The sequence below is a fragment of the Dendronephthya gigantea genome, unplaced genomic scaffold (genome assembly GCF_004324835.1).
Source record: "Dendronephthya gigantea isolate DGI-Jeju-01 unplaced genomic scaffold, DenGig_1.0 000022F, whole genome shotgun sequence".
Lineage (NCBI taxonomy): Eukaryota > Metazoa > Cnidaria > Anthozoa > Malacalcyonacea > Nephtheidae > Dendronephthya > Dendronephthya gigantea.
In genome coordinates, this window is record NW_021163032.1 from 1,261,555 (window position 1) to 1,276,757 (window position 15,203).

The 15,203-nt window shown below is 38.4% G+C and overlaps 1 protein-coding gene across 1 annotated transcript; it reads left to right on the top strand.

Annotated features, from left to right (window-relative positions):
• Positions 1 to 659: 659 nt before the first annotated feature.
• On the top strand, positions 660 to 13,497 carry LOC114522146 (double zinc ribbon and ankyrin repeat-containing protein 1-like). The gene is made up of 22 exons (XM_028542775.1): positions 660 to 845; positions 1,425 to 1,572; positions 1,833 to 1,944; positions 2,104 to 2,231; positions 2,431 to 2,464; positions 2,578 to 2,663; positions 2,803 to 2,920; positions 3,238 to 3,351; positions 3,614 to 3,706; positions 3,901 to 4,023; positions 4,262 to 4,374; positions 4,451 to 4,502; positions 4,861 to 5,074; positions 5,339 to 5,442; positions 5,520 to 5,597; positions 5,674 to 5,710; positions 9,989 to 10,048; positions 10,259 to 10,353; positions 10,621 to 10,701; positions 11,002 to 11,129; positions 12,785 to 12,859; positions 13,279 to 13,497. The coding sequence occupies exons 1-22, from the start codon at positions 740 to 742 to the stop codon at positions 13,418 to 13,420; spliced, it is 2,241 nt and encodes a 746-aa protein (XP_028398576.1). The 5' UTR covers positions 660 to 739; the 3' UTR covers positions 13,421 to 13,497.
• Positions 13,498 to 15,203: the final 1,706 nt, after the last annotated feature.

Consider the following 15,203-nt stretch of genomic DNA (forward strand, 5'->3'; position numbering starts at 1 on the left):
TCAAGAATGTAAATAAATGGTATAATACATTCGCTTTGTCTTACACTTTGCCTTTGGAATTCGCGCTTATATAGTTATATTAAATCTTCAATCCTGTGCAAACTACGACGAGTCAAAGCGCCCATACACGACCACATCATCTTGTTAAACGGCGAAATAGCAGCGATATTACTAAAATAGGACCAGAATCTACACGTATTAAATATATTCTTACCCCAATTCAGTCTAAACTTAATCGAAAAGCATGAAAAGAACGGTTTATTTGTTCCTCTTGGAGGAATTGCCGTATCATGCGAGCGAAATCGAATCGCGCATCGGAAAATTAGCCAAAGCTGTACACCACAACTCTTGGGAGATAAGACTGGGACATAGATAAATCCAATCACATACACATTTAAATACTAGAATGTTTCGCGCCATTACACACTTGCGACGACGAAAAATAATAAAAAAAAAAATAAAAAAAAAAAAACAAAAACAAAACAAAACCGAGGCGAATTTTCAACTCCGTCGCTGACGCCGGAGTAAAAATGCAAGAATGCTTACCCAGAAACGTACGTACGCTAGCGTACCTATTCGTTTAGTTTCGATTTCATCCTCCAGTAATATAAAGGAGATCAGTGTCTATAGTATTGCCTGTTCGCAGGTTGTACGTTGTTGTTTTCAAATTTTGAAATTTGAATGTTTTGTTGATAGTAAAAACTATTGAATTCTTTTCAAATATATTTTACATGTAATCATGACGGCTGGGATGGTTAGAGTTCCTACGATTGTGCCGCTGCGGCCTCCATCAAGCAGCAGGAAAAATATGATCGATACAAGAACTCCGATCGAAATACATTCAGGTAGGTGAAAATCCTGAAATTTTTTAGCGAGAATTTCAGAGCTGTCTGTTTTGTTTATAACTACGAGATAACGGTTCAACTATTGCGATAAAATGGTGATGGTTAATGGATAAAAACTGTAAAAGCTTTAACCGTCTACTTGTAATCCAACGATGTATAGTAATCGATTGATGCAAGTTCAGTGTCCGGAAACTAGGCTACACACTGTTTTAGATGTTTATAATGTTTGCAAATGCTTTTAAAGATCGTCGTTAATGTACAGCTATTCGCGATACGAGAGTTGAATGTTTGTGGGTTAAGTAGTATTGTACTTGTTAATTTGTGCTTCATATAATGATCAATGCATTTGTTTACATTACCATGACAACTGCTGAAATTATTTATAGATTTAGTCTTTCTCAGTAGTCAGTATATGAACATATATCATAAGCATATCAATATATCAGAAGCATATAAACCAAAACAGCCAAGTAAAATTTAGCCCAGGGTTAGTGCTAACCTAGCTTTGAACAACCGGCCCCTATTGTTATTAGGGACAGTTCGATCTTTTAAACTAAGTTCTTACTTAATAATATATAGAAACTCCTGGTTCGTTGATCTACTATACCGTCAATGGAACGAAGCCAGATCCATTTCAAAAGATTGGGGAAAAGTATACATATAAATATTACAAGCCGTTTGTTCTTGGGCCAGGGAAGAGAACGGTCAAAGCTATGGCAACATCAAGGTTTGATTGAAAAATGTAGCTTGTAACAGCTAGTGATGTCTTCTCTGACTATCAGCTATGATCACAAGAAAATGGCATTAATTGAATAGAAAATTGCACATGACTTTTGACAATTGCACATGAAAATTGCACAGGACTTAATAGGCTTGTTTCTGTGTTTGTTTGTTTCAACATCTGATGGGTCCCAACCCATAGACATTTGTAGAAATCTCAACTCTAGCTGGTTTGTTAATCTTCGAAACCAAACTGAAATTTTTTAGTGATGGAACAAGGGAGAGTCCTATTGTGACAAAGATGTTTCTGGTGGAAGAGGCAATTCAAGATCAACATGATGAAGCAGAAATGTCCGAAGAATTCCACCAAGGCAAACAGGTTGTATTAGATATTTTCCTAGCTTCAACTCCCAGATTGCGAGATCCCTGCAGATGAACTTATCAGTTGCTGGATGGACATATTCAGAATAGTTGGAACTGTGAATTGTAACTGTGGTTGTCTGTCTAGGAAAAAATAACTGTCAACCTTTTCTTGCAGCGAACTGGCAATCTATCAAATTCTTTGAAAAATCTTTCCCTGAGCAAACAATCTCAAAATGGCTGGACAAATTACGACGAGGAAAGACGATCAACAAACAGTGGACAGAGGAAGTTAAAAAGCGACAGGTAAATAAATGATTATAATAAATAGCTTTATCTGCAAAACAGCTTTATCTGGACTCTGTGCGCGCAAATTAAAATGAGGTGCGCAAATTAAAATGAGGTGCGCAAATTAAAATGATGTGCGCAAACGCGCGTCGAAACCTGGAGAAAATCCCTAACAATCGAAAAATGATGTGGTAATGTCATGTTTAAATGCTTTTAGATTCGGCCAACGCGAAGACGTTCGTTCTCCCGAGGTATAAAGCCATTGTAATGCTAAGCGTTTCTCTATCTTTCAATGTTCTACAAAACTGTGTAAATTCGAATTATTTACTCGAGTTTATTTCTATATTTGCTTCTATTTTTTTAGTATTTGAGTTTACTGTTGGACCGCTCTCACGGAGGTTCGTTCCAGAATACCCGCGATAGGACGCCACCCGACGCTGAATTTAGCAAGTGAGTTAAAGGGATTTCTGGTTTTTAACTGAGCAAACCCAGGACGACCTATACCTGTAGCCCTGAATCAATAGTGGGGGGTTAATAGTCAAGATAGATCTTTTCGATCGATTCATTAGTAATTCTCGCTTACTTCTAGATGTATTTACTGTTTTGCTCCACGACCCTCGGATCCGTACTCGACATATTGTAACGACTGTGGCTCGTTACTTCCTCAACCATCGTCCTCACGACTGCCTCCCCCACACTCTGAAAAGGTAAATTTAAGGAAAATACGACTAAATATGACTAAAAAATTCATCCTCATTCTGAAAACGCACTAGAAGATTTGTCATAGCGAGGTTGCCAGTGCATGCACTTGGGACAATATTTAAAACAAATTTTTTTTATTAAATTCATAAAAAGCAATCACACAAGAGATTTTTTTGCAAGTTAGTTTTGTTAGGTTTGCACTGTTTTACGACATGCAGGAAGAAACCGGACCTTTTTAATTGAAGTTTTCGTATGAAACACAAATTAAACTGGACTAATTAAGCCTTCATATTTTATATCGATAGTGTGTGATTAAATTTAGCTTGCGTTGTGCAAAATCTGTCATTCCATGGTGCCTCTTAATGCTCCAACGTGTGTGGTCTGCGAGGCCGCAATGTCGCCACAACGGATACCAAAAGGGTCGCCCAGGTCACCTGTAAGTATTGATTTCGTAGTTCTTTAGACTGTAGTCTGTATAATTAGCGTCGAATGAACAACTTTAACCAGTGGAATTATTGCACTATCCCCCCTATGATCACCACAGCATTCATAATATAAACCAATATAAAAAGAAGGAAACAAATATTCTTCATATGAAAAGCGAAACGTTATTGTGAAGTCAGTTCCGTCCTTCAAGTCTATCGTGATAGATTTTTGCCGGCAAACTGAAAACAAATTATTCTTCTTTTCCGTCTTAGGATAAGCTAGTTTGTGAAGTCTGTGATACGGTGAATCCTGTCGACATGACAAGATGTATTGCATGCGACAGTCAACTGCCACTAAAATCTAAGGTAAAATGTATTTTTATATTTCTCCTATTGCCTCTTGGAACCTTACAAATAGGAGAAAACCTATTCCTCTTTTGCCTGCCCATTTGTAAAGCGAAAGAAATAGGCGCTATCTTCTCCCCCTGACATGCAGAACAGATTTCGGGGTGTTTATTTCAATCATACTAAAAGCAATGTTTGCAAAATTTAATTTCTAGCAACAACCGTCTAGAGTTTCAGCTCCACCGCTGCCCAAAGAGAACGAGGCTCTGATCACGTGTTCAAATTGTTTTCGTGTTAACAGTGGCGAGGCTCGCTTCTGTGATTGGTGCGGATCAAAGGTTCAACTTTTAATGTGTTTGTTGGCGAAGCCTGAGATTCATAGCTTGATATCGACTAGCACCCTTCTCTCCTCTCCCGTCCCCCCAATTTGTAAGAAATTAAGTCCCCCCAATTTGTAAGAATTTAAGTATGGAATTACGATATATATCTTTATTATTAAAAGATAACACTGGGCAAAGGACAGGATATAGTAAGGATATACTGCGAATATAAGGCTCACACGCATTTGTTTTTTAGCCCGTTCCATATACCAGTTATCTGACATGTTCAAGATGTAATGGTAATAATCAACCTTACTCCAAGTTCTGTGCTTCGTGTGCCTGCCACATTGACCCCCCACCTCGTGCAAGGTATATTGAACTAGTTTCACCGAAGTTTAACATCGTCAGTTTGTTGCATTCCTAATCTTGTTGCCCTTTACTGCAGCAAATTAGACTCGGTGCTTGGTACTTGGGTTGAAAAAGGCAGAGTTCAAGAGGTGAGCTTTTCACGAGAGTTAAGAGTATTTCGGGTTTTTAAGTAGACCCAGGACGACCTACACCTGTAGCCCTGAATCAATAGTCAAGATAGATCTTACAGATCGATTCATTAGTAATTCCCGCACTAATTCTTTCACGAGAGTTAAGAATATAGACCGCGTTTCATACATGTCAATCAGATTAAAGCTTTCCTTTGAACTATGTTTCCTGATTGACCTTTGCAAGAGAAAGGTTGCTTCAAAGCAGATAACTTTCAGCGATAATGTTCCCTGTTTTACCCTTGGGAAAGCCTTATTTGTTAAACAGAAAAGCTAACCACCGCATTCTCATTCTAAACTGTTGTTGACATGCACCTAGAAACTAAGTTCAAGCAAGCTGACAACATGGATTCCAGTGGACGTCCCGCGATTGTCTTGCGAGACTGCGAATCAAGCTACTCAGACCGGCGGTTTGTTCTATCCTTCAAGTACTTCACTTAACAAGCAACAAAAGATGGAGGCTGATGAGAGGGCCAGGGTAGAACACCTGCGTGACAGGAAGCCATTGTTGGGCGCCGTGAGCCCTGGAAGAGGTAGGGGGCCATCTGAATGAGAGTTAGGACGCTAGACATTGAAGCAGAATTTCTACACCTAAAGTCTCTCTTCCAGTACACACCTTTAAAAGGTGCAGGGTAGGATCACTAGGATGCCCTCTCCTCTAGGATTCACCACCCAAATTCGATGTTGAGCTTCTCGAATGAACCCAGATCAGTTCTTTCTGAGATGGCCGAATTTATTCTACCCAAAGCAATCGCATCGTAATTACTTCATGTAACTTTGTTTTGCGATCAATCCAGGCTATTGGCGGCAACAGATGGATCATATATGTTCTCATTTGAGAGCGCATGCTCAGAATAACCCTGAGTTCCGAGCTATGATTGGAGAACCAAGAATTGGCAAGGTAGCTAACATGCAACTATCGCTTAATTTGCTATTCTGCAATAATTTTAAACTAAATACGCGTTGTATATTTTCTAGCTTGTTGCTACAACGGTTCATGAGGATTTTGATGGAGAGGAACTTACGTTAACGGTCACTTTTACTCGACGCGAAGCTGTAAGCTTGTATACATTTTGAAGTCTGAGGAAGCATAGAATAGATTCGAGATTGCATCGCTTCCTTTTTAATTTAGGACAACGTTCAAAGCAAATTGAAGCTTACAAGCAAAGGTACGTTATATATAACTTGCTTCCACTGATAATAATACACTGATGATTAATTCTGATTTCGTTTCCGTGACAAGACCCTTCAAGGGAGTAAAAAAGCTCATTACGTTAAATACCAGAATCTATAGAGCTCACTGGGCACTGGCGCGTTGACGCGACTCCGACTTAGTGGCGGGTCTGTGATACTCGGAAAACAGAGCTCGGACAGGTCAATTTTTCTGATGCAATCATCTTGGTGATGATGTTGTTTTGTTTGCTGAGTGTAAATATAGCATACAGCTGATTCAATTAGTTTAATTTATCTAAATCTTGAACTTTGAGCGCGCTGTCGCTTATTCGCTTCATATACGTCAGAAAGAGCTGGCTTAAAGGCCAATGTCTAATTTCTCACTTCCAGTCTCAAAACGTGCATTTTTAAATGCATTTCCTTCAAGTGTCTACCGAACGAGGCTCGAGTTGGAAGTTACGAACTGAGTAGTGTTAGACCGAATAGATTGCTCTTCGGCTCACTCCTGTTATAATATAAAGCTCACTAAAGAAATCGAAGTACTCACAACCAGTTCACCACACAATTACAGATGATTTAATTATTTTTTCCCATTTGCTAAACACTAACACAGATAATACTGATAATCAGAATGAGTCAGAAACAACAGAATTACCGTTATAAGTACACTATGCGTTTCTTAGGCTACTACTACTATTTAATGTTAACGTTCGTTACGTAATAATCAACTATATATTTTTGAATTAAAAGTTTTTGACTTTTTGAATTACACGACAACATGAATCCTTGCCTTCGTTTCCTAACCTCTGGCGGGATTTTCTCTCTCTTTTTTGTTGTTGTCTTTATCGACTCGCCAGTTTTCTTTCGTTAACCAAGCCTTTGCGTGACGCTCAAAAAAGCCTTCACCTTTCTTTTTACGATTGGCCAAGTCATCTCGCATTTTTGGCAGTTCGTCTCCGGTGGCTGTCGCGACCCACCTCTCCACCGGGCTGTTCGGGTAGTTCTTCTCGGCTTTGTCTCTGTTGCTCTGTGAACTTCTAAAAGGATATCCAGGTCTGGTGCCACCACCGTTATTGCCACCGCCACCACCACCACCTCCTCCGCCACATGCAATCGAGTGCTGTATCAATACACACAACACTAGCGCAAGGAGGATGTTAATCACAAATGATCTGACCATTTTAACTTCTGCCGTCGGTCGATTCTTTTCGTCTTGAACGTCAAAATCACCGTATCGCTCTAACCCGTGCTTGCAAATGGTTGACGATAAGCGTCTCTTTTTATACCATCTGTTCGCTGTTCGCTTCAGAACTCATGCTGTTATAGGTACAAATATGGAATAAGCATTCAGCAATACTAGAAACACGTTTCATCTCTCAAGTTCCTGTCTCAGATTTTACATAGAACCTCATCCCCCATTTCATCAAGAACCCATGCTGTAGATCCAAATATGGAATCGACTGTCGAATGTTTCAGCATTCGCCCAATTCATATAGCTGAAACGCCCCTAGTGCATGGCCTAAAACTTCCTGTCTTAGATTTCACAAAGACTAAAAAAAACATCGAATCTCATCCTTTTGCTGGATTATTTATCAATAAATCCCATGCATGCATGCATCCCGTGCATTCGAAGCTGGTATCAAGTGTTTTAGCATTCACTTCGTTTCACTAATACTGAAAAGGCTCTTATCGCTGAATTTTCTGTCTTAGATTTCACAAAGACTGAAAAAAAACATCGAATTTCATCCTTTTGCTGGATATCAATAAATCCCATGCATGCATGCCATCCATTAAAAGCTGGTATCAAGTGTTTCAGCAGTAATTCACTTCGTTTTAGCGATAATGAAACGGCCCTTATCGCTGAATTTTCTGTCTTAGATTTCACAAAGATTAAAAAAACATCGAGAATCTCATCCGTTTGCTGGATATCAATAAATCCCATGCATGCATGTCGTGCATTCAAAGTTCGTATCAAGTGTTTCAGCAATACTGAAACGGCTCTTATCGCTGAATTTTCTGTCTTAGATTTCACAAAGATTGAAAAAACATCGAATCTCATCTTTTTGCTGGATATCAATAAATCCCATGCATGCATACTGTGCATTCAAAGCTGGTATCAAGTGCTTCAGCATTCACTTCATTTCAGAAATACTGAAACGACTCTTATCGCTGAATTTCCTGTCTTAGATTTCACAAAGACTGGAAAAAAAACATCGAATCTCATCCGTTTGCTGCATGGATATTAATAAATCCCATGCATGCATACTGTGCATTCAAAACTGGTATCAAGTGTTTCAACATTCACTTCGTTTCAGCAATACTGAAACGGCCCTTATCGCTGAATTTCTTGTCGCTGAATTTCCTGTCTTGGGAATTGAATAGGATTTGAAGATCATTATATGCACCGCGCGCGCGATGTGGGAGAAATTATGCGTCACTCTTCAGCTACCTTTGCGGAGCCAGAAATTTCAACTAATTTCCGCATTAATTCGTGTTTCAGCATTAATTCACTTCGTTTCAGCAATACTGAAACGGCTCTTATCGCTGAATTTTCCGTCTTAGATTTCACGAAGACGGAAAAAAACATCGAATCTCATCCATTTGCTGGATATTAATAAATCTCATTAATGCATGCTGTGCATTAAAAGCTGGTATCAAGTGTTTCAGCAGTAATTCACTTCGTTTCAGAAATTCTGAAACGGCTCTTATGAGTCTTATCGCTGAATTTCCTGTCTTGGAAATTGAATAGGATTTGGAGATCATTATGTTCACCGCGCGCGCGATGTGGAAGAAATTATTCGTCACTCTTTAGCTAAATTTAGCTACCTTTGCAGAGCCAGAAATTTCAACTAATTTCCGGTGACCCGAGAACAGAGAAGAACACAACCGTACGGACGTCGCAAAACAAATCACAACTTTCTAATACAAAGTGGAGCCTTACAGTAATTACTAACTTAAAATACAAGTTACTCAGAAACACCTTTCCTGCATGACGTTCGACGCATGGATGTATTCATTCTTTCGACTGGGACTGCGGAAGTCCATTTAATTTGACCTCGTTTTTCACAGGTTTAAGAAGTCAATAATAAACTGTATATTACATTTATATAAAGAGCAAGGCATTGTAATGCATTAGTTTTATCTGACAGTAGGTGTTTATCACAAACCCCACGAAGTAACCGTGAAGTTGTCTCAGCTTGCTCGTAGCTCAGCCGTCCGATGCATGCGCCCATCTTCTCTCTTTCCCGTAGATCTCGCTAGATCCGCAGTTCCGCATTCCAAAATCAGGAAGGATTAGAAACCAGCAATTTTGGAAATTTTCATTTTGGTCAAATTGCACTGCGATAAAACAGGAAGAAACTGGAGCTTTCCAATTGAAATTTTCATATGAAACACGATTTTTTTTTCAATCACATCACAGCATTCCCACGTACGTGGCTGGATTAACCTTCTCATGCAGTATGTTTGACATACAGCCAAACGTTTGGGTCAAGTATTTCAGCTATTAATAAAACCCGGAAAACATTGCACATCAAGAAATTATGGCATATTTATCAATAGTTATATTCCTGTTGCTATCTCAAATTTATCTTCCTGTTTGTCATTCGCACACAGGATTGACAGGAAGAATTTACAGGCGTAATAACAGAACTCGTATTTTAAAAGGCTGATAAAGTTTACAGGTCGAATTCTGAAACAGAAACGCGGAGTCATATAACCACATAACATAGAAATAGTTTGATTGGCTCGATAGTTTTGTGGAGCCAATCAAATTTCGTGTAACATCAGACTATCCGCGTTTGACGTCATTATAAGAAAGATCTATTGTATTAAGTTAGTCGTTCATTGTGCATGTGTCTTGGCTTTTCCGCAGTTTTCGCTTTGTTGAAAATGTGTGCAATTTCGTATTATTTGTAGACTCTTGTGTAGCATAATCGTCGAAACAAAACCGAACATTTCAGAATGACCCCCACTCAAATGTATGATTAAAATAAGCTTCAATTGTATTCAATTTGCGTTGAAACCACCAATATATATATATTTGCGTTCTGATTACCCTGCATGATCTCGTTTAGAAAGTGCGGTAATATCGCTTTAGTAATTAAGGATTATTTAGTGATTAAACAAATCTCTTGAGCGAGATCGCGATATCCAAAAAACAGATCTAACCGAGCTCTATAGATTTTGATATCTTACGAAATAGGCAACATTTTCTTGAAGGGCACGGATACGAGTCCACGAGACTACATGCATCAGGTTATTCTATTTGATAGATTCGTCTACAACACGAATTGGAAAGAAACTTGATGTCGAGGGAAGCTCGAACAGTTTCGGTTGGTATTTGAACTTATTTTAGTTTCACTGATTGGTTGCTGTCGCTTGCCGTTATACTCCGCAACTGGACTATTCTGTACTGCAAAAAGGTCGCTGTTAGAATATATTTCAAAACATTCTCTACGCTACAGTGGAACTGTATAAGTGTAACCTTGTTTAACCCCGTACGTTATAGCTAAGAGAAATTGTTCGATCTTGTCCGAATATAGGCAGCTCGGACGCTCAAGGCAAAAAGACGAAAACTCCAAAACGAAATGTGAAAAAGAAAGTCACTACAACAAAGTCAAAAGAAAGTGTATTATCGGTAATTTAGCCACCCCCCGGTGTTGCGTTCTTCACCGGCATTAAACGCATACAGATTACGATGAATACCGGGGAGGGGGCTAACTCAGAAATGCAAACTCAGACTGTCAGAAAATGAGAGCATGGCTAATGGAAGCTAATGTTGCAGTTGAATACATAAATAATGTTTTATGTAACTCGTGAGATTACTAGAGCGTCAGGAATGACCGTTATTATATTTGCTTATCCAAATCGCATTGCAATCCGTTTGCACTTTCTCTCCTTGCAGAACGAAACAAGATCGTTGTTTAAAGAGCTCAGCAAATCCGGGGAGGGAAGTCCTGAGGAGATTGAACGACTGATAAGCGAGGTAGGTTATGTCTTACCAAGTTTATATTGCGCGAATTCTTCTTTTGATAGATGAAAACGAGTGAAAGGTTATAAATCTATTACAGGCACAGCCTTCATTTGAGCGATTTGAGTATCTGTAACTCATACACTTGTTCTCATCTATCAAAAGTCGCCTCTCAAATCGAAGCAAAAATGCATGAACACCATTCTCACTGTATACTTTGAGTGACAAGAAACTTCCACTAACCTTCAGATGAACAACATCCGACCAATGCCATAGCCTGTTTAACGTCACGTGATCTTCATCTTATCTTCGCAGGGTGCCGACGTGAACGCGGAAAACGGCGACGGCGTCGCGGTTCTCACGATGGCGGTCTTACATAATCACATCGATTGTATTCCGTTATTGGTCAACGAAGGTGCTGAAGTGAATCATCAATCGGCGAGGTGCGATATGATATATATCTGGAATGAATTGATCGATGATCAGCAAAATACCGTTTTATATATTGTATTTTATAAAAATTGAAATGTCCAAAATGGTGATTATTCAGGGACCGCGGAGCGTTTTTCGTATTGCTGAGGCTCGGAACCGCGCACCTGTCAGAGAAAATTTTGAAATTTACATAGGCCTCTGAAATGGCCGCAAATGCCTCTCAATTTAAGGATTATTGGGAAATAGTAGATACTTTATAAATTTTCCAGCATGTTTGGTGCTCATATACAAGCATTAAACAATGTAACCATGCTTTGGTTATGATGTCAAATATTTTGACATGGATAACCACGCTGTTTTAATGGTCAAATGCTTGTCCTATGTAAAGTTGCAAGCATGTTTCATGCTCATATACAAGCATTAAACAATGTAACCATGCTTTGGTTATGATGTCAAAAATTTTGACATGGATAACCACGCTGTTTTAATGGTCAAACGCTTGTCCTATGTAAAGTTTCCAGCATGTTTGGCGCTCATATACAAACATTAAACAATATAACCATGCTTTGGTTATGATGTCAAATATTTTGACATGGATAACCACGCTGTTTTAATGGTCAAATGCTTGTCCTATGTAAAGTTTCTATAGTAATGTTAACAAGCATAAACTAAAGGACACGCCCTCATGGAATTTAGATTAGTCTAAATATAGCGATGATAGCGAAAGGAGCGAATAATATATATATCTAGAACACGATGTATAAAAGAACATTATAGTTTCCAGCATGTTTGGCGTTCATAACAAACATTAAACAATATAACCATGCTTTGGTTATGATGTCAAATTTTTTGAAATAGATAACCACGCTGTTTTAATGATCAAATGCTTGTCCTATGTAAAGTTTCCAGCATGTTTGGCGCTCATATACAAACATTAAACAATATAACCATGCTTTGGTTATGATGTCAAATTTTTTGAAATGGATAACCACGCTGTTTTAATGATCAAATGCTTGTCCTATGTAAAGTTTCCAGCATGTTTGGCGCTCATATACAAACATTAAACAATATAACCATGCTTTGGTTATGATGTCAAATTTTTTGAAATGGATAACCACGCTGTTTTAATGGTCAAATGCTTGTCCTATGTAAAGTTTCCAGCATGTTTGGCGCTCATATACAAACATTAAACAATGTAACCATGCATGCTTTGGTTATGATGTCAAATATTTTGACATGGATAGCCACGCTGTTTTAATGGTCAAGTGCTTGTCGTTTCTGTCTCTGTTTTTTTTTATTTTGGCCAAACATATGTACTGAACATAACTAATTTCAATCCATTTGTAAACATGACGGATTTATTACGACAGATATCGTTGGAAATTAGAATACTCATTTCTTTGAATTGGTTATTAAAATATACGTTGAAGAAGTACAAGTTACAATAGCATTTAAGATAAGATACACTGCATATACTTGTAAGCAAAAAATGCAAATTGCTAAAAATATGGCTTGTAAATTTGAGCGAACTAAAAAATATTCGAAATTAAAGACTAATTACGGAAAAATTATTGGTGGGGCTAAAGCCCAGCGAGCCACCCTGCTCCGCGGTCCCTGTTATTATATTCAAAATGTATTTGCTAATTCATTTTCTTTTTTATTTTAGCAAAGGCAACACAGCCCTGCACGAGGCGGTCCTGCAAGGGTCAAATGCCCGGCAATGTATCGATGTTCTCCTGGGGTAAGAATATCGTAGACTATCCGAGAATTTTCGTACCATGCATCATTAATTACAACTGAAACCTTCAGTTTAAAATAGAAAATTTATTAACATTCTTTTAGCATGCCGGAAAGAACGCAAAGTTCCAACTTCGCACTACTCTGAGACAAAGCCATATGTTTTAGGATCCGAAATTCGAGCGACTGGCATTAGCTATACCAAAAAAAGCCATTAAAGCACGTTCAAAATGTTTATTTTTCAAATTGACAGCTCAACTCTTACGAATTCAAGGATTTCATGACTTTAAAGGGCAAGGTCCTAATTATTTACTCAATTCAAGGACTTTTAGGACTTTCGGGGGGACTTTTTAGGCGAATCCTGATTCTATTCTTGTCGCAGGATTTCCCATTTGGCAATTTGCATTTCATTTTTTTTTCCAGATGTGGCGCGGACACGAAGATAACAAACAAGGCGGGTGAATCTGCGTATGACTTGGCTGTCAAGTCTGGGAACGAGAGCATTATCGAGAAGTTTACGACAAACCTTGGGCACGAATTACTTCAGAAATTAACAAAAACCTAATGATTTGACATGCAATCATAACTAGATTTTACGTAAATAACTGGGAGATGTAACATGGTCGTTATAAATAATAAACAATAAATTTTGCTCCTCAATGAACGTGTTTCAATAATTAATCGAATACGGTTTACCAAAACTTAAAAAGCAATTATATCCCAGCAGGAGAGTCGACCATATGTGGCGGCAAAATATTCAACGTCAATGTTGTGTTGTTTGTACCTTTTTGAACTGATATGTTTTATAGCTCATGCTGGCCATGCATAGTTTGAAAAAGTATGGTTCCCAACTACGACCCAGGGCCTCCCGTAGGGGAAGGAGAAGGCCCTGGATAAGGCTGCCCACGTTTGCCCAAGTGATTTTTTGGAGTATTCGGATTCGAGGTTTTTATTGTCCATGTATATCTCACGTTGTGCGACCAGGCCTTAACTCGCGTCCGCCATATTTAATTTTAAAGAAGAAATTCGGTTGAATTTGATCCTGTTTTGATGTACTGTTTTTAGTTTTCATATCAGCTAAAGGTTGTTCTTTTCAGTCTTGCTAAAAGGAGCCGATGTTTGGTTCAAATAAGAGATAATAACTTTCTGTGATGGCCTTATGGGAGATTGATTACATTTACCAGAACTCTTTGCGGAGATGTGAATTACGACGAATTATATGTTAAATGAAAACCCGCCTTAAAAATATTTGGTATATCAGTACTAGACTTCAATGAAAACCGGCTTACTTTTCATAATATCAACCACACGCCACGTGCTCCAAATATCATTTTGCTATTGCCATTGGTCCGGACACGTGTGGCTCAATGGTCAATATTCGCATTACATAACAAACCGCAGTCCACAGTTTATTAAATTCTCAGGGATGAATTCAGAAAACACTTCAACTGATGTTCAATATTCTCACTTCTATATCTAAGCATAAGCATTACTTTGAATTTGATATTGCTAGCGTGTGGTTTTCAAGTATATATAACGCACCTTCTATATATATTTAGTTCCAATACAAACAAGTCGTCTCATCCTAAGTGTGGTTTGGCGCCATTCTTCGGCAAATATTCCTCCTGGAACTGCCACCCACTTATAGTATAGTGTTGTACGGTTTATTATTACCGTTTCACCGCTCAATATCGCATCATTGATACGTTGTTTGGCTTTCTTTTGCCTTCTAAGATGCCGTACTTTCATCCTCCCACAAAAAATGGCGACGGCCAAGGGGAGTCACATTTTCCTGTTCCAAGGCTGCCAGATTAGATGAATAAATTAGCCAAACACTTAGCCATTGTTTTGAGCTTTTGTTTTCTTGATGGCGGCATTTTAGCGAAGTTAATTTTCATCCACTCAGCTCAGCACGCCCGCAAAATTCACATGAAAACTACTCAATTAGTTTTGTTTGTTTGGTTATAAGATAATAACCCGGCATCAATTAATCACGATGTTTATTCAATTTTCTAAAGAACGTACTAAAAAGGAGCTTGTCTTTGTCTTCGAAATTTTAGCGAACACAATAGCTTGCCATATTGATTTCATAAAAATAGTGCCGAATTTGAATTTCAAAAGCCAGGTTAGTTAGCACTTAGCATATTGTCCTGAAGTCGTTTCAAAGTTTAAATTTTTGTGGTACTCATCCTATGAACTTAACAGTAGTTGATAGGGCATCTCATTTGACTATTTTTCAGCACATAAGAGGCACCCTTGGTATTAGTTGCTGGGTTAGGGTCAGGATAGGATTAAACTGAGGATTATATTCATGTATTCTCGTATTTCCGACGAAAACAAAAAGCTCG

What these genes read in the sequence shown, in the direction of transcription:
- LOC114522146 (XM_028542775.1), top strand. Translation starts at nt 740, where the DNA reads ATGACGGCTGGGATGGTTAGAGTTCCTACGATTGTGCCGCTGCGGCCT. An exon ending in AACTGCCACTAAAATCTAAG is followed by an intron (nt 3,707 to 3,900) that starts GTAAAATGTATT and finishes TTTAATTTCTAG; the next exon opens with CAACAACCGTCTAGAGTTTC. An exon ending in ATTGAAGCTTACAAGCAAAG is followed by an intron (nt 5,711 to 9,988) that starts GTACGTTATATA and finishes TCTATTTGATAG; the next exon opens with ATTCGTCTACAACACGAATT.